This window comes from Microcaecilia unicolor, chromosome 7 (genome assembly GCF_901765095.1).
Source record: "Microcaecilia unicolor chromosome 7, aMicUni1.1, whole genome shotgun sequence".
In the NCBI taxonomy this organism is placed as follows: Eukaryota; Metazoa; Chordata; class Amphibia; order Gymnophiona; family Siphonopidae; genus Microcaecilia; species Microcaecilia unicolor.
In genome coordinates this window covers 102,937,586-102,962,585 of record NC_044037.1, presented here as the reverse complement: position 1 = coordinate 102,962,585, position 25,000 = coordinate 102,937,586, and the positions used below count along the sequence as shown (strand labels likewise).

The 25,000-nt window shown below is 41.5% G+C and overlaps 2 protein-coding genes across 5 annotated transcripts in view; one reads left to right on the top strand and one right to left on the bottom strand.

Annotated features, from left to right (window-relative positions):
• The window catches only part of LOC115473740 (sulfotransferase family cytosolic 1B member 1-like), a 73,860-nt gene extending 73,653 nt beyond the window's left edge, over positions 1-207 (bottom strand). Inside the window, exon 1 of the mRNA XM_030208813.1 lies at positions 139-207. The gene's annotated coding sequence lies outside the window, so the exon portion shown is untranslated. The remainder of the gene's footprint in view (positions 1-138) is intronic.
• The window catches only part of LOC115473741 (sulfotransferase 1 family member D1-like), a 39,360-nt gene extending 17,596 nt beyond the window's left edge, over positions 1-21,764 (top strand). For 3 of the 4 annotated variants that reach the window (XM_030208815.1, XM_030208816.1, XM_030208817.1), the window contains exons 2-8: positions 2,525-2,685; positions 2,795-2,926; positions 3,628-3,725; positions 9,720-9,846; positions 19,180-19,274; positions 19,544-19,712; positions 19,840-21,764. In XM_030208815.1, the coding sequence (XP_030064675.1) occupies positions 2,532-2,685; positions 2,795-2,926; positions 3,628-3,725; positions 9,720-9,846; positions 19,180-19,274; positions 19,544-19,712; positions 19,840-19,952 (888 nt within the window). In that variant the 5' untranslated portion in view covers positions 2,525-2,531 and the 3' untranslated portion in view covers positions 19,953-21,764. Of the gene's footprint in view, positions 1-2,300; positions 2,392-2,524; positions 2,686-2,794; positions 2,927-3,627; positions 3,726-9,719; positions 9,847-19,179; positions 19,275-19,543; positions 19,713-19,839 lie in introns of those variants that run through there. The other variant, XM_030208814.1, reaches the window with a different exon arrangement.
• The last annotated feature ends 3,236 nt before the right edge of the window (positions 21,765-25,000 follow it).

Sequence of the window (25,000 nt, the reverse complement as noted above, 5' to 3'; positions counted from 1 at the left end):
CATTTCTTCTCTTAGCATCCAGTCTACTGCAGCTCCATCATTTCTTTTACCAGTACCTGGAGGTACGAGACACTGAGATCATGATCAAGCAGTAAACTTCACCTCACTTGGAAGCAGATCACAGGTGTGAGGACTTACCTGACTGGTCAGAGATACGAGCAATAATGGACTCCACACCTTCCTCTAACACAATAACAGGACTGCAGGAGGCTAGTAAGAGAACTTACTCAGATTCAGCTGACTGCACACACGGTGTGGAAAACTGCCAGAATAAACAGCAGCTATTTATGAAGAGATTAAAAATCTTTCACAGCTGCACAGGCAGCTACAGAGCTTCCCAAACTGGGTATTCACTCCACAACCAGTCAGTTAGATTTTTAAGATATCCATAATGAATATTCATGGGGATAATTCAGAATTACCTCTATTAACCTGGTAGATGTGCTCTGGAGACCCATCATGTGAAAACATACCATGCATATTTATTGTGAATATGTAGAAAAACTATACTCGCAGGGTCACCAAGACATTGCAATAATCCAGACTGGACAATATTAGCGCCTGTGCCAACAGTAAATTTCTGCATCTCAAAATATTTTCGAATTGATTTCAACTTCTTCAACATATAAAAGGGCTTTGCAACCAATGATTTAACTTGAGTAGAAAATGTCAAAAGACTGTTCACCTCAACACCTAAAATTTTAGGACTCAAAAGTAAAAATATTGCCATAGAAAAATGTTGTAGTGATTCTAGAATTCGGTGGACCCAGCCATAAAAATGTACTCTGTTCATGATTTAACAGAGAGTGTGGCAGGTCCAATAGGAGAGACTTCTTGGCTCCTCAAAGACTGGTGCATCGACATCGGCACTGGAAGCATTGACCTCGATGGCTACCAAGACTTAAATATCCACTGGGAATGCACCAGCATTGAGAAGGTCTCCAGCTCTCTCAACATTAGGCACTGAGATTAGGTCCCGGGACCAGTCAGCATCAGATACAACACCGAGGGTACGTATGGTTCGATGTTGTCCTTGTCTGCACTGAAGGACCACGATGCTGAGCATTGACAGAAACTCAAGAAGTATAAGCATCGGTCCTTATTGACACACGGTGTCTAGAGCGCCAGGGCATTGGCATTGCCATTACCCGAGAAGCATTGGGAGAGCGCTCCCCCTCTTTGGAAGAGGTCAAGAAGATGGCTTCTGCCATCCCATTTAAGTTAGAGATAGCTGGGACTCTAGTGGATGTCATCCACATTCCTCCAGATTTGACTCATTCCCTTCTCTGGTGGACAATTGAAATGAATTTGACTATGGAACTACCGTTCTAAATTCTGCCTCCTTAGAAGGTGCTAACGATGGATGTATCCAACCTGAGATGGAGAGGAGAGCTCATGTGGATGGGCTTCACACCCAGTGAACTTGGTCTGCTCAGGAAACAGATCTCCATATCAACCTCCTCAAACTGAGGGTCATTTGGAATGCTCTAAAGGCTTTCAGAAATCAGTTACAGAACCAAATTATTCTCATTCAAATGGACAACCACATTGCAGTGTTCTACATAAACAAACATGGAGGTATGGGATCCTACCCCTTGTGTCAGGAAGCAGTGGGAATGTGGCACTGGGCTCTCCTTCACAGAATGGTCCTCCAAGCCATGTACCTACCAAGAAAGGACAACTGCCTGGCAGACAGACTGAGCAGGTTTTTGCAACTGCATGAATAGTTTCTCAAAATGGGCATAGCCTGCAAGGTCAAAAACCCTCCCACCTCCCCTTGGAGTTGTATTCTTTAGCTTTTTTTAAAAAATGACTAAGGAACCTGTGCTCGTGCATTGGGCAGGAAGGCTGCAGCGCATGCACGGTGAGACGCTGCTAGAAAGTTCTAATTTAATCTCGTTAGTCTGTGTCTGCACCATGCTCCGTCAGATGACATCACCCCGACTGTGAGAATACTTGGCCTACTGTCCTCGAGAGCATCTGCTTGTGCAACTGTGACCAAGTAGAAACATAATTCAGACAAATATTAAGTCTAAGGATAGATTTAGAAATATCCTCTTGAATTGGGAAGATTCGTTGTATATCCTCAGCAAATAAACCTGCATACACCTTTTGAACCTTCTATAGAGTTGACTTGGTTGCCCTTGGACTAAGGGAGTTATACAACCACAAAGTTATAAAGAGATCTCACTATCTGAATGACTCAGCAGAATTTGTTTATACAGCAGGAGTCGTCTGAGGGCAGACCTGCCTCATATATATTAAACAGCCCTGTTAAACAAGTTGAGGTAATCAGGGTACACCCAGTGCAAGAGATCAGAGAGTATTTATGCTTTTACATCTTCAGGGGGAAAAACAGGAGCTCTGTAGTTTCTGAGAAGCCGCGAACAGGTAAATGGCTGTTTTTTTGAACACAGGTTATGTAGGAGATCATTCTGTTTATGAACTATAGAATGAAACTAGCAGCTCCTAGGGGCTCAGGATTGGAGTAACAGTATTATTGTATTGACCTTGGCTGCTTTAGTTTCAGGATGGAAAATGCTGGAAATTCCTCCCATCACCAAGAGGATCTAGTCCTCATTCACAATGTCCCAATGCTAAAGTCTATAGCCAACAACTGGGAACAAGTAGAAGGTTTCCAGGCCAGACCAGATGACCTTATCATAGCCACATACCCTAAAGCAGGTAAGACTTCCTCTCCTATCCCCTGCTAGTTCCAAAAAGATCCCTCAGATGTCCAAGGTAATTACCAGACTTGAGCAAGATTTTTAAAATCTGGCTTTTCTTTCCGCAGGGACCACATGGGTGAGTGAAATTGTAGATATAGTGCATAACAATGGGGATGTGGCAAAGTCATCCCAAGCCCCAATTTACTATCGAGTACCTTATATGGAGTTCTTTATGCATCCTGAGAAGAATATACCAGGTACATTTCAACACAGGTTGATGATACTGATGGTGGAGATGATGAATTTGTTGCTGATGACTGATGACAGTGAGGATGGATGATTATAATGAATATGAGTAATGATGGTAATGGTCAATGGATGATGATGAGTAAAAAATGATAATGGTACAGTACGGTGATGATAGTTCATAGATACTGATAATGGGATGATAATAGAAAATCAGAGACAAAGTCAATGATGGATCATACATGAAGTTATTGAAAATGATGCCATTTCTTCTGCTGTTGCTACTGTTCACAGTGATGATACCAATTATGGTTCGGGGATGATGGCATTGATAATATTCACAATAGTGAAAATGGTGTTAATTATGGATCAATACCAGGGATGGGATTCGCAGATGAAGATTTTGATGACAACGATGATGATGATATTTATGATTCTACTGGTGATATTGATTGTAATGACTGACATCTTCAAATTTCAGGACAGGCTATTCATTCTTGATTATATAGTTTAACATCTCATTTTGCTGGAATCCATCTGCAATGTTGATCTAGGACTGACTGTATGTACAAGGAAGCCTCCAAATTAATGTTTTTGATCTTGTTGATCATGGATAATGTGGATATTAACAGTGACATAATACAATTCTGTCTATGGACCTCATCACAATACCATTAATAATTTAGTTTGTTTATGTAAACTTTGATTTCAGGAATGCGATATTTGAATAGCATGGCATCACCTAGACTCATAAAGACCCATCTCCCTGTCCAGCTGCTTCCTAAGTCCATGTGGGAGAACAAATGTAAGGTAAACACTACCAAGTGATATTTCAAGAGAGTGGCAGGAATTGGTGGGTATCACATAATGCATCTGTACCACTCTCTAGTATCCACCACAGATTAAGCCCTAAGGCCTCCTGAGGGTCTGAGAAAGATTCTGTAGCCCTCATTTCACCTCTACTGTACACGTGTTTCCACTTTGATAACATCCCATGTGCTAACTGGGTTCCTGTTTGCCCTGGGCAGGCACTATGCACATAAGCTATTTAAAAAATAGTTTCTGGGGATGTTGAGATCAAAAACCTAAGATCACAGAGTTTTCAGAAAGAAAAGTATCATAGACTACTTATTCAAAAGTTTGGTATCTTGTAGTGTCTTACTTACCTGGGTCACTATTCATCTCAAACATGCACAGCACCATTTTAGAAAAGTCATGCTGACATTTAGACATTTTATGCAAAACGACTAGAGCCTGTGGTGTATTTTACAAATGCAGGACTAAATGTAGAAGCCTATTGTAAAATCAACATATCTCTGCCTCCTGACTAAGGTGTCCTAAAATCCTTTAAGAACATATAGCACATCAATGACAATATTTCAAAATGTGGTAATGTAAAATGCCCTCCCTCAAAAGGTACTCAAGGGTACCCATGAAGTTGATTGTGCGAGCCGCACAATCATGTCTTCTCCCATAGGACAAGAACATACCATCCACAAGGTTCCCGTGTCTCTGGTATGCAGTGCTTGCAGAAGAGAATGTCTAGTGCCACCTGTGGTGGTGGTGATACAAATGTATAGTGCATGCAAAACACTTAGCACTGCAAAATGATTATTTATTTGGATTTTGCTCACATCTTTTTCAGTAGTAGCAGCTCAAGATGAGTTATATTCAGGTACACTAGGTATTTCCTTTTCCCTTGAGGCTTACAATCTAATTTTGTACCTAAGATAGTGGATGGTTTAGTGACTTGCCCAAGGTCACAAGGAGCAATAGTGGGATTCAACCCAAGCACTGTTGAATATCAAGCCCTATGCACTAACTACTAAGCTACACTTCCGCTGTGCTCTGAAATGCAAAACATTTAGCATTGTCTTGGGGTGCTAAATGTTTTACTAAAGTGCGCTGAAAAATGACCTGCAGTAGTGTAGGTGCAGGTTTTGGGCAAGTGCAGATCCATTTTTCAGCGCATTTGTGAAAAAGGTCTTTTTAAAATTATCGCAGAAAGTGAACGTGTGGCAAAATAAAAATTGGCACACATCCATTTTGGGTCTGAGACCTTACCGCCAGCCATTGACTTAGCGGTAAGGTCTCACACATTAACCGGATGTTAATGATCTACGCACGTCAGAAAATAAAAATGATTTTTTGGATGTGCATAGCGGACGCACGCCAAAAATGAAATTACTGCAAGAGCCACGCGGTAGCCTGGTGGTAACTCCAAATTAGTGCACGCTAGGCGTGCGTAGGCACCTGAGCGACTTGGTAAAGGGCCCCTTAAATAGTAGCAACCAGAAGCGTAACTAGAGGGGGCACAAGGCAGACAGATTTTCAAAGTAAATGGTGCCTATGTGCTATGATAGGTTAAGCCTCCCCAGCCCCTGAAGTAACCACAAGCTTAGCTTCACTGCCTTGCCCCTCACTCATTAGTTCAAGCCACTGCCTCCCCAACTGGGCCGAGAACAAAATAAAACCACATGCGGGGTCATAACTCTGTGTGCCGCTGCTGGTTTTCCTCCTCCACCCTCTCCAAAACAGGAAGTTACATCATGGGAGGGCGGAGGAGAGAAACTGGCAGCAGCACACATAGAGCTATGACCCTGCACGTGGCTTTATTTTGTTCACAGCCAAGTTGGTGAGGCAGCAGCATGTACAAGTGAGAGGGGCAGGGAAGGGAAGCTAAGCTTGCAGTTGTTCCAGGCCTCTGCGGATTTGAGGAGGAGGTGTCAGTGAGTGACCAGGAGGGGTCGGAAAGAGCGAGAGCAGAGAGATGGGGCCAATGGTGGGGTGAAGGGAAGAAAGATGGGATGATGCATGATGAACAGGAAAAAAAAAAGAGAGAGACAGGAGCATTGGGGGAAAGACAGACAAAGGGGAGGAGGAGAGAAAGACAGGGTAAAACTGGATGCTGAGGGATGAAAGAAGGGCAATGAGAATGGGAAGAGAGAGAGATGATGTTGGATAGTGAGGGGGTGAAAGAGACAGTGAGGTGATGTTGGATGGCTGAGGGGAGGGGGGAGTCCTGCATAGCAGATGGAGGGACAGAGAGAGAGTCCTGCATGGGGATGGGATCGGGGCCAATGGTGGGGTGAGGAGGAGAGAGATGGGATGGGAAAAAAGAAAGAGACAGGAGTATTGCGGGCGTAACACTAATTGGCATTAATTAGAATTTACATTTTATTTAGAATATGCTTAGGCGTAATTGCCTAAAGTACGTTAATTTTAGGCACCATATATAGAATTGAGCCCATAGTGTCGAGACATTGTTGATTTCAAGTGTTGATTTTCTAAAGACAGAAATTGATGATATTGGTTTGGTCTCTTTGGATGTGTCGGGTACGTTTGACTCTGTGCATTTGAATTTATTACTGGACAGGTTGCGGGATTTACAATTAAGTGGATAGATTCTGCAGTGGTTTGCATCTTATTTGTTGGGAAGCTCAAAGGCTATGCGGAGTCGTTCGCAGGTTTCGGCTTCAGTCGAGGTTGATTGTGGGGTACCCCAAGGATCTGCTTTGTCAGCGTTATTGTTTAATAGCCAAGGTTGATTGTGGGGTACACCAAGGATCAGCTTTGTCAGCGTTATTTAATGTATTTCTAGAACTGTTGGGCAAAATGTTTCAGGAACTAGGGATTTTTTAAATCATTTTTTACATAGATGATTCTCAATTTTTCTTCCTGATAGTAGCGTGGGGTGATGGTTTGAATCATCAATTAAGTAAATATATGGAAGAGGTAAAAAGATGGATGTTTGAGCATGGATTAGTCTTGAATGTGGCAAAAACGGAGGTGATTATTGTGGGTACAGAAGAACTGACAGATTAGCCTGACACTATCTGCTTGGGTGATATGTGTGTCCTGGTTAGGAAAGAGATGAAATTGTTGAGGGTAATTTTGGACAACAGGCTGACAATGAAATCGCAGGTTGCTAATGTGGTTCAAGTTGCCTTTAAGCATTTGCATATGTTATACAGATTGAAGCCTATGATTTCTGGGTATGATTTTCAGTTTGTTATCCAAAGTATGGTTTTGGTACATTTGGACTACTGCAGTGCTTTGTATATAGGTATATCTTCTTTGAATATCAAAGCATTGCAAGTAGTGCAGAATACGGCAGCCAGAGCAATAATGGGTGTGGCAAAATGTTCCCATGTGACACCTATGCTTAAGCAATTACATTGGCTACCTGTGTTGCAAAGAATTCAATTCAGGTTTTGTTTGCTGCTGCTCCATTTTATTTGATGCAGATTTTGACTGTTTACCACCCAAGGTGTGCACTGAGGCCAAGATGCACTAAACAAGCCAACAACGTGGTTTTTAAACTGCTTCTAGCCAGTTCAACGAGCAAGTAGTAAACCATGACATGCACAAAGGGTTCTCCGAGCCATTTTCCTATCACGGTAGCAACTAACGAAAACGGAATGCAGATGAGCAAATTAGTATTATAATGTGTACAAATCGTATTATAATGAGATGCACTACCGTTTTCCAATCCTCCTCACCTTGGAAAACCTAACGGGAGGTCTGCACCTCTCATTGGGGCTGCAGTGAGGGAATCGGGTGGGGGGGGGGGGGAACGTCCAAAGTGCTCGTCAGGGACGTCCTTCTAAAGTGCCTAACATGGACGCCCTTCACTCAAAAACAAAAAAGGACATCCCTGACAAGCACTTGGACATTCCCCACCCCCCATTTTGTTTTGTAGAAGTCTTTAGTTTTCAGAAGCAATACAATAGCATAGTACAAAACACATCCATTAACATGAACGAGTACAACTCCCGGGTAGATACCCCAGAAGCATTTTGAGCAAACAGCAACAGCAAAATATCAGTTTAATAATCTCAAAGACTGCCGGAGAGAATCGGGACATGCGAGGATGTCCAAATCAAAAAAAACTATTTGGACGTCCCTTTTGCTTATGCCCCTCCTCCAGGTCTCTCTCAACCAATCACAGCGCGTTCAGCTGTCACCGGTGTCAGCTAAACGTGCTGTGATTGGCTGAGAGAGACCTGGAGGAGGGGCATAAGTGAAAGGGACGTCCAAATAGTTTTTTTGGACATCCTCTTGCACGTCCCGATGCCGGCGGTGATCATTTGGGGCAGCTGTCACCCCCCATCGTGCAAACATTCACAACCCGTTTGGCTTTCAGAACAGTTGTTGTTTTCTGGCTGCTGCGTGCCGGGCCAGCTCATCTCCATCTCCAGCGGCAATTATTATTGTTTCAGGAGGACAGGGTGGGGAAGAGAAGCCCGGACTGTTGGAACACCTTCATCTCCCGCCCCCAGAGCCGCATGTTCCCAGGGAGGAGGGTCTGCACGGTCAGCCGCAATCCACCCCTCCTTCTGAGAGTGGGGCGGCAAGGATCACCGGCTGTACCGGTGACTGCAGCTTGCGCTCCGGCCCCTTTTTGGACGTTTTTGGCATGCGCAGAGCAGCCAGCATAACGCTTGGCTGCTCTTCGCATGCTCAGCTGGCCGACTGACTTGGAAGGAAATCCCATGCAAATGAGCTAGCAGCGACCAGCTCATTTGCATGGGAATCGGTACATGAAGGGCTTTAACGATGATTTTAGTGCATCTGCCCCTGAGGTCTGACACCACTATGTGACTGTTGACTGATGTACTTAAGCAATTACATTGTGCAGACACGCGAGACTCAGCCTTTGCTTCCACTAGAATTTTATTGTGGAATGCACTATCTGGTCAGCTCTGCCAGTGTGGTAACAGGACACATTTTAGGAAGTTATTGAAAACTCAATTGTTTGTGTCTGTATTTTTATAATTATATGAAGAGAATCTTTTGCAGGAAGTTTGTTTGTACATGTTTTATGTTTTTTGGAAAATGTGAATATTCTTCTGTACTACACCACCTAAATAAATAAATAGTTGGTTTAGTCATGAATTGATAAAAGAGTGTGACTGTTGAGCAGACTGGATGGATCATTCAGGTCTTTATCTGCCATTATTTACTATGTTACTATGTAAGGTCCTTATAGTTCTCTCAGTCTTTAGTAGGTAGATCCTTCTGTGGCTAGCAAGACCCAAACGTGAATGACAATTTCTGCTCCAGTGCAGAAGACTGGGCCAAGCTTTGCTTTGGGTTCCATTAAGCGGTCTTACTTATTTCCACTTCAGTCTATCCTTATGTTTCTGAAAACCTTTGTGGAGTTCATTTTTCTAGTGACTGTGAACTTGAGCAGATGTATCCCAGGTGCTACTGTTATGGTCTTGCTGGCGCACTCCCTTGGTTGAACGGTTGATTGTCCTTTTGTCAGAGGCTAGCTTCCCATATTGAATGCCTCTGAGAAATCTGCAATTGTCCATACAATAGATAATGCTTGAGCCATCAGAAGTAAATCTGTTTCAACAGGGTAAAGTCAACAAAAACTTGAACCTGCTCCAGGTCTTTGAAGTTTGGGGTTTATCCTTCCAGGAGATGGTAAGGACACTGTATAGGCAGTGCATGTGAAAACTCTTCAGCCTATTCTTTTGATGTGAATACAGTGTCCTTGTCTCACTACCATAGAGGAGAGTACCAAGTTTATAGAAGCTAAAGTTGATGCATTCCATAACCTCGCTGCTCTTCCAGGCTCCTTTAGTAAGCCTAGACAGAGTGGTGACAGATTTTCCAACAGACAATTAATAAGTTATCTGCGATGATGGATTCCAAGTATTTGAACGTGTTGATGGCCTGCAGTGGATAGTTGTTGATATTGATTCCTGTCCCATCACATTTCTCTTTGGCTAAAGATGAGTCCAAATTCCTATCAAACATGAGAAAATGATTCATCTTTCATCTCTCTCATAGATAATATACATGGCCAGGAATGCCAAGGATGTGGCTGTCTCTTTCTTTTACTTTCACCACAATATAAAAGCCCTGCCAGATGTCGGTACTTGGGAGGAGTTCCTACAAAAATACATTGCTGGAAAAGGTGAGATGGCTATAGTCTATAAGAGAATAACTCACTCCAACTGACCTTTAGTTAACAAATTTTGGCAGTCATACATGGGTGCTATGGGACTGAGAATGATCTGACATGTATGCCTTATTTGTCACCAAATAATTTGCAGATGGTACTTAAGGCTTTGATAGGCTCTAAGTTGGATTACAGTAATATCATTTATCTTGGTCTGCCTCAGAGGGAACTCTGGAAATTACAGAGTGCTGGAAGGTCTAAAGAGGTGGGCCCATGCGATTCCTAAGCATCAGTCTCTGCATCGGCTCACTCTTCAGTCAAGATTCCAATTTAAAGTCCTTGTGTTGGCCTTTAGTTTATTACAGAAAGATACACCGGCAGTGAATGTCTGTTTCCCAGCTTGTTCCTGTGCTCTTTACAAGGATGCAGGTTTGTGGTTTCTTTACAGAAGATTAGGTGTCTGCAAACTACACGTAATAGGGCTTGGCAGGCAGCAGCTCCAACCTAGTGGAATGTAAGTACCTCAGGAAATTAGGCTGCTGGCTGATATTAAAACTTCTATCTATTAAATAAAAGCTTTTTAATAAGATTTTGGAGGGGAGGATTGATGTAAGGTGGCAGTTATATTTATTTATGATTGTGTTTCATTTTGTAATTTATATTGCTATTTAAGGCTTATTTGTCATTATTTATGCTATAAGTCACTGTGGACCATAAGGTAATGGGGACTGTTAAATTAAATAAGTGAGTGAATGAAAAAATAAATACATTCACTACCTTGAATCCTGAGGGGGTGGGATGTCAGTGCCTGTCTCTTATCACAAAGCCCTGAGAGTGAGGGAGAGTCTGTTTCCTATATCCATGAGTTATTTTCTGTTCCTGTGTGCTAAGTTGGGTCTTTGCTTTATCAAGTTTATTGAGTTTCAAGTTTATTGAAAATTTGCTATCCCGCCCATCACACAATGATATCTGGGTGGCTTATAGTCTAAAAGAAAAGAGCTCTGAAGGTTGTATAGGTTCATTGTCCTGTTTCTGCATTCCTGATTTGAGACAGAAGAAGGTGGGATAAGGAAATCCAGAAGTGTAGATGTGCTTTCCATCTATTGCTCCTACACCTATATGAAATCTAAAGGCTTCAGGATGGGGTTTCCCAGGGAAGTGTCTCCTAGAGACTTCTACAAAAATGGTATGGGATTTGCATTACAAAACGTATGAGGAGAGACTTGCTGATCTGAACATGTATACCCTGGAGGAAAGGAGAAACAGGTGATATGACACAGACGCTCAAATATTTGAAAGGTATTAATCCGCAAACTAACCTTTTCCAGAGATGGGAAGGCGGTAGAACTAGAGGACATGAAATGAGGTTGAAGGGGGCAGACTCAAGAAAAATGTCAGGAAGTATTTTTTCACGGAGAGAGTGGTGGATACTTGGAATGCCCTCCCATGGGAGGTGGTGTAGATGAAAACGGTAACGGAATTCAAAAATGCGTGGGATAAACATAAAGGAATCCTGTTCAGAAGGGATGGATACACAGAAGCTTAGCAGAGATTGGGTGGCAGCACCAGTGGTTGGGAGGCGGGGCTAGTACTGGGCAGACGTCTACGGTCTGTGCCCTGAAAATGGTAGATAACAAATCAAGGTCAGGTATACATATAAAGTAGCGCATATGAGTTTATCTTGTTGGGCATACTGGATGGACCGTACAGGTCTGTTTCTGCTGTCACCTACTGTGTTACTGTGTAGATGTTCAGTTTATGTTCCTCTCTTTGTCTCTTGTTTCCTGTGATTGTTGCTGACAGAGGTTGGGATTACAAAAGATACAGTATGAACACCCAGCAGTACGACACTATTCCCTACAGTACTTTCTCTTCTGAACGTCTGGGATTGCAGGACAGTTGAGTTCTCTTCATAGCTACCAGAACTTTACCATTTCTTACAGTATTTCTTATTGGAAGAGGGTGGGATTGCAAGAGCTATGAGTGCCTCCATATCTAGCACTCCTGAACTATTCTCAACAGTGCTTCCTTCTGTGAGAGGCAGGGACTGCCACAGATGTGAGATCAGAATCAGTATTCCTTCACCACTCCTTACAACAATTACATCACATTTCATTCTGTTCTTGTATTTCACTAATACCCAATGAGTTCAAAGCAGATCACAACCAAGAAAAAACTAGATAACATACTTAGGACCATATAAAGAAATTTAGAAACTTATGCAAATAAAATTCAGATTACATCCGTTTAGAGTTGACATATTTACAAAAAAGATTAGTTTTTATCATTTTCCTAAACAGCATAAAATTATACTATGTCCTTAAATTCTCTGATAGTATATTCCAAGCTTTAGCTGCTTGATAGGAAAGAGAGAAATAAAAAGTCTCTGATTTTATCCATTTACGATCAGGAAAACTTAGTTGGTTCAAAGATCGTAAAGAATGTTTGCAGAAGGCACATAAAAAATTCAAGTAAATGAATCTTATAGCCAGGAGTTATTCCTTGTTGAGTCTTAAAAATCATGCTGTATAATTTAAACAATGCTGTGGCCTGTATAGGCCACCAGTGAAGCTGAACATACAAAGGGGTCACGCTATCAGATTTTCTACTTGATTAAATCAGTTTTACTGCAGCATTCTGCACTGTCTGCAGTTTTTTTTAACAAAGCCTTTGTACATTCTGTATACATAATGTTGCAGTAATCTAATTTAGATAAAATCAAGGCCTGCACAATCAATCTAAAGTGTTCTTGTGTGAAAAATGTTCTAATTTATCTAAGTTCTTTCATTGTCCAGAAACAATTTCTTATTAGTTGAGGTGCATATGTGTTTTCAAGGTGGGTTCCAATTTAAAACTAACCTTCTCAACAACAATGGAATCAATTCTGTTGTTTAGTAGCATAGTAAGTGACGGCAGATGAAGACCTGAATGGTCCATCCAGTCTGCCCAGCAGTCACATTCATTCTCAATTCTACTTAAATCAACAATGAACATTAATATTATATATTAGGTCATGTCTTTCTTTGTTGTTTCTGGGACATAGACCATTGAAGTCCGCCCAGCTCTGTCTTTATGTTTCAGCTACTGGAGTTGCTGTCAAAGCCTATCTGAATCCATTTTGTCATTTGCAGGACACAGACTGTAAAAGTCTTCCCAACACTTCCTCATGTTCCAAATTACTAGAGTTTCTGTTGATGCTCTCTCCAGCCCATCCTAAACCATATTGCTATATGTGGGACTCAAACTGTAGAAGCCAGCCCAGCACTGGCCTTAGTTGATACAGCCAGAGTTGCCATCTAAGCACCACTTGATATGCAAACACATATGCAACCATTTACATTTTTTTTTTTATACCATTCATTTTCTAATTAGAGATCCTCTGTGTTCATCTTGCGCCATTTTAAATTCTGCCAGTTTTTTTTTCTCCTCCACCTCCCTCAGGAGGGCATTCCCTCTCCGTGAAAAAGAATGTTCTGACATTACTCCTAAGTCTACCACCCCACAACCTCAATTCATGTCCTCTAGTTTTACCATTTCCCCTTCTCTGGAAGAGATTTGTTTCTATATTAATACCTTTCAAGTATTTAAATGTCTGTATCGTATCTCCCCTGTCCCTCCTCTCCTCTAGGTCCTCTAGTCTCTTCTTATATGTCTTTTGGTGCAATCCCTATATCATTTTTGTTGTCTTCCTCTTGACTGCTTCAAGCCTTCTTACATCTCCAAAACTGAACACAATACTCCAGGTGGGGCTTCACCAATGACTTGTACAGGGGCGTCAACTCCTCCTTTCTTCTGCTGGTTACACCTCTCTCTATACAACCTAGCATCCATCTGGCTACAGCCACCGCCTTGTCACACTTTTATCACCTTCAGATCCTCAGATACTATCACCCCAAGGTCTCACTCTGTTTGTGCATATCAGCCTCTCACTGCCTAACACATACGTCTCCCATGGATTTCTACTTCCTAAGTGCATCACTCTGCACTTCTTTGCATTGAATTTTAATTGCCAAACATTAGACCATTGTTCTAACTTTTGCAGATCCTTTTTCATGTTTTCCACTCCCTCTGGGGTGTCCCTCTGTTACCAATCTTGGTATCATTTGCAAAAAGGCAAACCTTACCTTCTAACCCTTCGGCAATGTCGCTCACAAATATATTGAACAGAATCGGCCCCAGCATTGATCCGTGAGGCACTCCACCACTCACCTTTCCTTCCTTTGAGTGAATTCCATTAACCACCACCCTCTGGCATCTGTCTTTCAACCAGTTCCCAATCCAGTTCACCAATTTGGGTTCTTCTTCATCCTGTCAAGTTTATTCAAGAGCCTCCTATGAGTAACCGTGTCAAAGGCTTTCCTGAAATCTAAGTAGATTACATCTAGCGCACATCCCTGATCCAATTCTCTGGTCACCCACTCAAAGAATTCAATCAGATTCGTTTGGCATAATGTACCTTTGGTAAAACCGTGTTGTCTTGGATCTTGTAACCTATTAGATTCCAGAAAATTCACTACCCTTTCTTCAGCATCGCTTCCATTACTTTTCCAATAACTGAAGTGAGGCTTACCGGCCTGTAGTTTCCAGCTTCATCTCTGTCACCACTTTTGTGAAGCGGGACCACATCTGCTCTTCTCCAACTCCATGGAACCTCTCCCATCTCCAAGGATTTATTAAACAAATCTTTAAGAGGACCCGCCAGAACCAGTCTTTTTTTGAACCTATCAGAAGAAATTTAGTCTTATCCTTGTTTAATTTTAGTAAACTGTCTGTCATCCAGTTAGCAATTGGGTGAAATACAGTGGTGAACAACCCCATTTACTAAGCCTGAAGAGAGCTCTAGTGAGCTATCCAGGAAATGCAGGAGATGCTCTCCTTGCCATAGAGTTTAGTTTAATGTCCGCTTTTGTTTTCTACTTAACCACAAAGCTCCAGGTAGATTCCAGTTTAAAAAATGGATGTGGATGATAAAGTACACAAATGTACAATGCAAATGTGCAGCTTAATCCCAGAAAAAGACTTATAACAACCATATTTTTAGTGCATGTTGAAATTGTCCATAAGAAGACGTACTATGTAGTTCCAACAGTAAGGCATCCTAGATTTAAAGATCTATACCTGGAGTGGTTTTCTTCTTAGTACCCTTCAATGAAACTACTTGTATGCAAAACTAAAAGGCTCATTTTCAAAACAGAAGAATATCCAAAAAATGGCACAAAGCAGCAGATAGACTTTTTTTCCTAAAAATGTCCAAATTACTATTTTTGAAACACATTTTAAAGATGTTTTTCTATGTAGTTTGTCTAAATCTCAAGGGGGCATGTTTGGGTGGGACTAGGGCTGGCTTACGATTTGGACGTTTTTCTGCGATAGTGGAACATTGTAAAAATGTCATGCTTTTGGCTAGACCTGTTTCAATAACGACTAGGTGCCAAATAGTTGCCCAGACTGACCAGATGACCACAGGAGGGATAAATGCATGACTCCCCCTAAATCTCCCAGTGGTCACTGACCCTTCCCCTCAAGAGGTGAAAGTGACAGTACATATCAGGCTCTGACAGCTGCAGATATAATGGCCATTCCTCTCAGATCAGCAAGCAGGTCCCTGGAGTAGTCTAGTGGTTGGTGCAATGGACTGTAGAGAAGGGGTCACAGAGCCCAAATCCCACTCTAACTAGTAAACGTGGTAGAAATTGTGAGCACCCAAAAACCAGAAAATACCTACTGAACCCACATATAGGTGACACCTACAGGCATAAGGGTTATTGTAGTGGTGTACAGTTGAGTGCAGTACATTTTTTGCTATTCCTGGAGGACGCACCATACAATATAAGGGGGTAATGGTGAGATGTATACGTGAGACCTTTTATGTAAAGTCCACTGCAGTGCCCTTTAGGCTGCCTCATTGCTCTGCTGGATGTCTGTGTTGCCAGCAGTCTAGTAGGACTGCTGGCTCCCAGACATCCCAGTAGCTTGTTTTTGTGCATTTTTCCCTTGGATGTTTTTTGTTTGAAAATGGCCATAAAAGAAAGCAACACCAAGCACAAAAATGTCTAAAATCAGATGATTTTTGAAACAAAAAGACATTTTCTGGTTCGAAAGTGACCATGTTTGGTACTGGAATTTTGAATGTTTTTTTGCAAAATGTCCAAAATCGGATTTGGACATCATATCGAAAATTCCCCTTCATATGTACTAACAGATCTCAGGAAATGATCCAGAACATACCACCTAATAAACTTACTCATAAGCTGGTTCTAACCTATGCAAAATTTTACATACAAATGAAAGAAGTTTAAAATGCACTCAAGCCCGAACCAGCAACCAATATAATTTAATCAAATATGCTGTTGCCCTGTCTCACTTGGATTTTTCTAGCATTAGCTTAGCTGACACATTTTGCAGCATTTATAGCTATGATAACTAACCACCTCCATGGCCCAACAAAATTATGTGACAACAGTCCAAGTGGGAGAAGACCACAGTTTGCAACACACTTTGCAGATGGCTTTCATCAAGATATGTCCTTATTAGCTAAACCTGTCTAAGGTTAGCAAATGATTTCCTGATATCATCCCCTGAGACTCCCTTTGTGAGCACAGAATCAAAGCGTATTCCCAAAACTTTAATTACACTACTGAGATTTCAGACAAAGCTGTGTTTCCTTTGTCTGAAATACAGCCGAATAGCCCACGGACCCTGAGGAAGGAGGCGAAGGGCCGTGGATGGGTCACAAATGACTGTATTTGTAGATAAGACTGCTCAGAAAATTCTTTCAGCAGCCAGCTAAGTAACTCTTGATAAATTTATTTGAAATAGAAGTGGGATACTTAGCAGAGGTTTTTAAGCCAGTGATGATGGGGCAGTGCTCCCTAAAGTTGTATAACACAAGGAGTACATGCCTGGATTGAGGCTTTTTCCTCTACATTAAAAAGAATATTTCGTATGAGACGCTATACATTTAGGAGTCTCCTATATTTTTGTGTGTGAATATATTAAAGATTGGACTACCTATAGCTCTGTTTTGATCTTCATTCATATTTCAACATCCTACCCACAGAATTTTAGTTTTTCTTGGGTTAAGCTTTAATTCATTTTGCCTCATCTACTAAAATAACTGCTCAACAATCATCCCCATAAAAGTATGTCATAGATGATGTAAACTGGAAACATTAGAATAATATTTCCCACATATGAGAAGAAAGTTCCTTCCAGATTCCACAGTATTCTAATGAATTTAGATACCAGTTATACAAAGATGGTGATAAGGGACAACCTGGGGAACACCACATACTTCAAATGGATTGCATAAATACATATGATGGAATTATATTGTATATTTCCTTACTATTTCTTTGTGTGCTTTGATGATAGTTTTAATCTTACTTATTTTATTTGTATGTTCTTATTGTGTATGTACATTTATAATTTTATGAGTGATTGATTATAAGCTGCAGTGTGACCAGTTTTGTGGAGTATAAGTAGATTAAAGAGATAAATAGCCCAAAGAACTGATAATTTTCTACCCTAAAACATTCATGAAAATTGTTTTTTTGTAAATCCCAAATCACTCGGCAATCAAAAGGAGATCATGATTTACTAAATCAAGTGCTGAGGATGTCAATTTGCATCACCATAGTTTGATTGCCTTTATCAGTTATACCCAGAAGTTCATTCAATGAAGAAGCCACCAGTATGTCAGTAGTGAGCAAATTGTGGAATGCTAAAAAGCTCATAGGTATAAAATGGGCTTCTTAGCATTTAGCACTTGCTAACAGAATTGATGTATGCCAAGCTTGGTGAAAGTGCCCTAACTGCAGTGGTGTGCTGGTAAATGTTTAACAACAGGCTCTCTCCCCGGTCCACCTCGGCACCCCCCCCCCCCGTCCATCTCGGCGCCCCCCCCCCCCCCCCCCACCTCTGCGCCCCCGCCAAAATTGCAGAGCTGGCCATAGCCGGGGGGAGGGGGCAATGCATTACTCTCTCCAGGAAAAAAAATTAAATGATCCCAGGTTCCAATCTAATTCATGTTTAATATGGGATAAAATGCCATAAATAAGTAAATAAATATAAACTTTTAACGTTCAGCACCTGATTCTCAAAGAGGACATATTCCAAACACTATAATGAAAATAAAATTATTTTTTTCTACCTTTGTTGTCTGGTGACTTTGTTTCTCTGATCATGCTGGTCCAGTATCTGATTCTGCTGCTCTCTATCTGTTCCCTTGACTCCGTTTCCAGGGCTTCCTTTCCATTTATTTCTTTTCTATCCTCCTTTCTTCTTCATTTCTGGTCCTCCGCAGACTTGACTGTCCAGTGGATCTAGCTTCTTCCTATTTTCTCCATCCATGTGCAGTTTCTCTCCTCAATTCCTTTTCCCTCATCTAATCTCCTTCCTCTATCTTCCCTCCATGTCCAGCATTTCTTCTCTCTCCCTTCCATCCCCTCCATCCATGTCCAGAATTTCTCTTGCTCTTCCCTCCATCCATGTCCTGAAACTCTCCTCTCTCCCCTGCCCCCCTCTCCCCATCCATGCCCAGCAAGTCTCTCCCCTGCCCCCTCTCCCCATCCATGCCCAGTGATTCCCCTCCCGCTCCCATCTGACTTTTTAAATTACCTCCATCGAAACCGCTATTTAAAGCCCTGCTGCGTGCAGGCCGTCTCTCCAGGCTTCCCCTGCTTGCTTCGGTGATGTTCGTGCCCTTAGTCCCGCCTTTGTGGAAAAAGGAAATGATGTCAGAATGACGTCAGAAGGCGGGACTAATGGCGCGAACGTCACCGAAGCAAGCACGGGAATCCTGGAGAGACAGCCTGCATGCAACAGGGCTTTAAATAGTGGTTTCGACGGAGGTAATTTAAAAAGTCAGATGGGAGCAGGAGGGGAGGGTGGGGGCAAAGGACATCGTTAGACATGCCTCGGAGTGGCAGGAGAGGTAAGCATGGCCTGTGATGGCGCCCCCTGCCATGCTTACCTCCCCCAATGGAGCCGGCTCGCCCCCAACAACAACCGGCTCGCAAGAGCTGTCAAAATTTAACAAGCGGCTCTTGCGAGCCGGACAGAGCCGGCTCCAGCACACCACTGCCTAACTGACTTCATTTCATTGGAAATCTACTAAACATACTAAAACAATTGCTAGATCTTATAATAAGCCTGTAGCACAAGGGTCTAAAACACAATTATTTTTTGCAAATTTCTTAACCAATGCTCTCACTTTACTCAAGGAAACAAAGGTAAACCATAAACAGGAAACTTCACAATGCATTCTTTTTAAATGATGTTCTCTTTATAGGGTGTTACATACATTCCTGAATGTATCACTGTCTCTATATCTCATTCCTACTCCAGTAAGCTATGGTTCCTGGCATGACCATGTGAAAGGCTGGTGGAAGAAGAGGCAAGAGCACCCTATCCTTTATCTGTTTTATGAGGACATGAAGGAGGTGAGAATGGGACCACATTGCTTCTATGGACCACCTTTTCAAACTAACTCTTATGTCAAATTTCCTGATTTTATTATTTTGTACCAGACTTCTATCTCATTTTTCCATTTTCCCAGTATGTACCTCACTCTTCCACTCCCTGTATAGAAAGCCTCTTCGTACATACCTCTCTCTCGTTTTGTCTCCTTTAATAGATGTCCCTCTGTTGTTCTCTTTTTGCCCATCTCACTCCCTTTCTTGTGCATCTCTTTCTATCTCTCACTGCGCAGGATCCTGCGAATGAGATCCGGAAACTAATGCGATTCCTGGAGAAGGACTTGAGGGAAGAGGTTCTGGAAAAGATCATCCATCACACTTCTTTCCAGTTCATGAAGAAAAATCCAATGACCAACTATGAGGGACTATCCCATGACACAGTTTTCCCCTTCATGAGAAAGGGTGAGTGGCCACCTCTTCTATTATTTGCATCTCAAATAAAACAGATGATGGAGGAGCTTCCAGGAGACAGAAGATGGCTACTTCTATTCTTTCAGTTCTGATTGAGAACCTTTTTTTTCTCCTTCAGGCATTACTGGGGACTGGAAGAATCACTTCACCGTGGCCCAGAATGAGATATTTGATGCAGACTATGCCCGAAAAATGGAAGGGAGTGGGTTGCAATTTCGAACAGAAATTTGAGACACTTCATAATTTATTGCCTCAAGTGATGAAACACTTCCTCCTGTGGGAGCTCCATGCTGTATACTGTCTCAAAAAGTAATAATATGCTGTATTCAGAGGGTCTCCTTATACTTCCAGAGGCCTGAAAGTTGTAGGAGATTAACTATTACAAACTTGGGAGCACATTGAACTAGTGGAGTCAAGACAGCACTCAAAACTTGTGTAAGTAGTGGGAGAGCTTTAAAAGTGCCAATAAGCCTATTATAGAAATTACTTTTATTTTTCCAACTCTGGTAAATAAAAATGATCATGTGCTATATTTAAAAAATGAAGCCCAGAGGCCTGTATCTCCTTAGAAAATCATAAAAATACCTTTAATGTGGGATTTATACCAGCCTCCCAACTATCTCTCTACGCAGGGGCATAGCCAGACACCCAATTTTGGGTGGACCCAACCCAAAGCGAGTGGGCCTGAGAACCACCACCCCCTTCTTGGCATCTCTTCCTATCCTCCCCCCTTTTAAAGCCTTTATTTCTTTTCTGACAGTGAGCAGCAATTTGTACGGGCTGCATGTGACAGCCTCAAGCCTGCCTTCTGACCTGGTGCCTCCTGTGTGGAAACAAAGTTACATCAGAGGGAAGGCTCGGGATCAGCACAGAGAGCAGGTAGGAATCTCTGCTCACTGCCAGCAAAGAAATGAAGGCTTTAAAATGTATGGTGAGGTTGAGGGAGTAGAGTCTGAGAGATGCTAGAACACCTGTGGGGGAAGGGAGAAATAGTAGAAGTGTTCATCTGGTGGGACTTGAGGAACCCCACCAGCCACATCAAAGATGTGCCACTGTTGAGTGGGCCTTAGCCCAAAGTGGCTGAGCCTGTGCCCACCCTGGCCCACCCGTGGCTATGCCACTGGGTCCTATCTAATTTAGTGAAGAATTATAACAATTGCAGAAAGGTATTATAGATGTGTACCTAGAGTTGACAGCTGACTCCGGATTTGCCCAACAGGGTCTTTCCCATTGCATATAATAATTTTTTTTTTTAATTCTGATGTCCCTAGTTGCATTCCTTATTAAAAGCAAGCCCAGTGGTTAAAAGTAAAGGGTCATGTATTTGATAAACAACAACAAAGAGAGTCCAAAATCTCCCACAAAAAAAAAAAGAAAACAACAAAAAGGAGGCGGAAGATATCCAGAAAGACCAAACTAAAATCCCAGATGTCAAAAAGCCAAAATCCTTTATTAAGACCCTACACGGTCCGTGTTTCGGCCAGAGAGGCCTTCTTCAGGGGTCTACAGTTTGGCATATTCAGATATTCTTCCAAAGGTGCTCACAAATTGAGACAATCTCCGGGTGCTATCCAAGCGAAACATAAATTTTTTTTTTCATTGACTATATAATTTATGTTTCGCTTGGATAGCACCCGGAGATTGTCTCAATTTGTGAGCACCTTTGGAAGAATATCTGTATATGCCAAACTGTAGACCCCTGAAGAAGGCCTCTCTGGCCGAAACACGGACCGTATAGGGTCTTAATAAAGGATTTTGGCTTTTTGACATCTGGGATTTTAGTTTGGTCTTTCTGGATATCTTCCGCCTCCTTTTTGTTGTTTTCATGTATTTGATATTCTGTCTTTCTGTAGTTCAACCAAAGTGGTTTACATTTAGTATGTGCAAAGCATCAGGCTGAGAATCAGGGAATTCAGGTTCAAATCCCAGTGCTGCTACTCGTAGTCTTGGGGAAGTCGCTAAACCTTACATTGTCTCAGGTACAAACTTTTATTAAGATATGCTAACTGATTTAGAGGGACATTTTTGATATGACGTCTAAATCTAACTGGATGTTTTGTTGAAAAAAATCCAAAAAGAGCACATTTAAAAATGTACTTAAGTAAAAGTAAAAATGTTATTGCCTAATACTTTTTGAGTAAAAAGTAAAAGTACTGCAACTACAATGAATGCAACTATTGTTAATGTTTTTATCCCAGCAACTTTATTGCTCTACAACTCAATCCATTTTGCTTTCAGTAAAACTTAATTTTTGAACATGACTGTCACTCATGCGAGTGTGCTTGTGAGTCATTAATCCAGCCCAGCTAAAAAGGTTCAGCAACTGCACTAGCAGAAATTGGATTGTTCAGTCTGATAAAAAGTTCCTTCAAATCATGCCGGTTGCAATATTACTGATGTCTTCTGGCTGGGTCTTCAGGTACTGATCAAGGGAATCTCTGAAACACTTGACTTCCATAAAACAAAGAATACTTTATCATTATTATTGTCATTATCATCAGCATTAGAAGTAATGTTGTCTAATACATCACTTGCAAATTCATCTTTATCTTCATTATCATTGTCATATTGTCCAATTAAAAGAAAGCTTTCACAAAGTTGGAATCATTATCTGTTGTTGTCCTAACAATTTTTCATCTGATGGCAAACTCTGTTTAAATATTTTTGAGAATTGATGCAAGAATGTCAAATGTGTGGGAACCCTTCAGTCTTGAGGCCACACAAGCAGACTTCCTCCCTAAAGACTTGTCAATCCAGTGGACAGTTACCCCAATATAAAATTTCCCATGGGATGGTTATCAGTCTGTTATGGTAGAGACATATGTCCACCAAGAGTTGCTACCAGCTTCAGCTTCATCTCCACTTTAAAGTAACCCAACTTATCACTCTTCTGTTTGGCTGGAGACTAGTAACCAGTTCAACAAATATTGTTTTTATAGATTATATTCACTGAACAGCAAAATTTAAGATGAGATGATCCAGTGTTTGTGTGAAAAGGTTTGCAATAGCAAAATCCTGTTCCCAGTTTTGCTGTTTCATTTGGTTTACCAAGGAATCGTCATTTACATCTCCCTTCCATTTTTACTTTTAACTGCAAGCATAAGATGTAACTGGATAAAAGTAGTAAAAATTGGCAAAATTATTACTTCAGTAAAAGTAAATGTAACAACACTTTTACTTAAGTACGGTAACTAGTTACATTTACTTAGCTACTATACAACACTTCGGGTGCTAACAATTTGGAAGCCTATTTTATTCCTATGGGCTTCTCATTTAAGTGCATTCTAGGTCCCTTTTAAAAAGGCACGCCAAAAAGTGTCCAGCGGTAATGTGGGCATGTGTATTGGATGCATGCTGGACCATTTCTTCAGCGTGTCTGGAAAAAAGGGGGGGGGGGGGTTGGACCGAGAAATGGGCGTGCGGCAAAATGAAAAACAGTGCACATCTATTTACAGCCTGAGCCCTTAATGCCACCCAATGACCTTAGCAGTAAGGGCTCACATGTTAGCCACGTGGTAACCATCCAGCGTGCGCCATCTGCCGATTACCACCAGGAACGTCCCTACGATCGAAAATTATTTTCTACTGCATGTTCCAAACTCAGAATTACTTCCAGGTGCACATGCTAGCCAGGTGGTAATGCTGATTTGATACTGCATGTGCGTAGGCCCTTACACACCTTTGCAAAAGGGCCCCTCTGATTGTTACTGTGTGCTAAATCCATTAATGCACCTTAGTAAAATGAGCCCTTGGGGAACAATTGTATAAATTGGCATCAAGATGTAGCACCATTATGCGACTTGCTTAACGCTGGTTCTATAATGGCATCTGGGCACCTAAGCCATTATAGAATCCAAGCACAGACCTGCTTTGAGGCACCGAAAGTCAATGACTGCTGTAAGTTGACACACCTAAATGCACAAAGCAATGCATACAACTGACAGTATTCTAAAGTGATGTGCATTAAGCAGTGCTGATGAATAGACACAGCAAAAATGACAATGAAACTACCTATAGTCAATAATGGTGCTGTTAAAACTTTAATCAAAACAAGGCACAATTCAACATGGGCCTGTGTTTTGGCCACCTGGCTTGCATCAGGACTGTATAAAAACATAAGATCTGAGGGGTGTCACATGACTTCATCCAGCATGGATGCTTACAGCTTTCTCTCCCGCCAGCTTTCATTTTCAATACTATAATATAGCAGCTTAGTATCATTTCTTTCACAAGTCAACTCATTCCCATCGTGCCTAAACAGGATGACATCAAAAACCAACAGGAACAAAGGCTCTTTTTCTGTTCATTCTGCCTCTAAGAGGAACAAAACTGATCCCTCCAGGCCTGAAAAGGCCCTGCAGTCGCCATTACCACGTGACAAAGCTGAGTCTCTTGCTGCTGATATTAAAGTGCTACATATCCTAATGCAACAAAATTTCAGCGCTACCTCTGAAATCAAGTCAGAATTAACTGTAATCACTACTCAACCTACTCAGTTTAATGCTAGAATTGAATTTCTCAAAGACCGCATGTCAGCTCATGATGCACTTCATCTGGAGATGAACCGTAAGTTGAACAAAGTTGAACTCATGCAGCGGGAAATAGAGGACCTATCTAATTGAATGAGAAGGAACAATATCCAAATATTAGGAGTGCCCAAACAAACCAAGGGTAAGGACATGATTCAAATTCTGAGAACATTCTTTATAAAAATCGCTGCTCTCCCAGCTGATACAATTATAGATATAGAACATTTTTACTGCATTGCATCACAGCCTACTGCAGGAAAGGATTACCCGTGTCCTATAATTGCTAAATTTCTTCTGCATGATCAACTGATGTCTATTAAACACTACTTGATCGAAATCACCTTTGATATATGCTGGAGCAAAAATTCTCCTTGTACCGGATTTCTCCAAACCTACTGCCAAAAATAGGAAGATGTTTCTAGAAATGCGCCCTAAATTAAAAGCCATAGGCACTTGGTACAGTCTCTTGTACCCTGCAACTATGCGAATAACATTTCAAAATAATACTAAACACTATATAGACCCTACTGATTTACAAAACTTTCTTGATAAAAGTGCCTCTGGCACCTTATGACATCTTGGCTAATCAGCACACTTGTAAGTGCCTTGTTACAAATTTTTGGCGAATTTCTCGATGCAGAATTTGCTTTGCTGCTATATATACTTAAGCTCTCGTCGAATGTCTGTTCTGGATGACTGTGCCCCAAAACTGGTTACTCTTCTCCTTCTCTCTGGATTATATATTTTTTC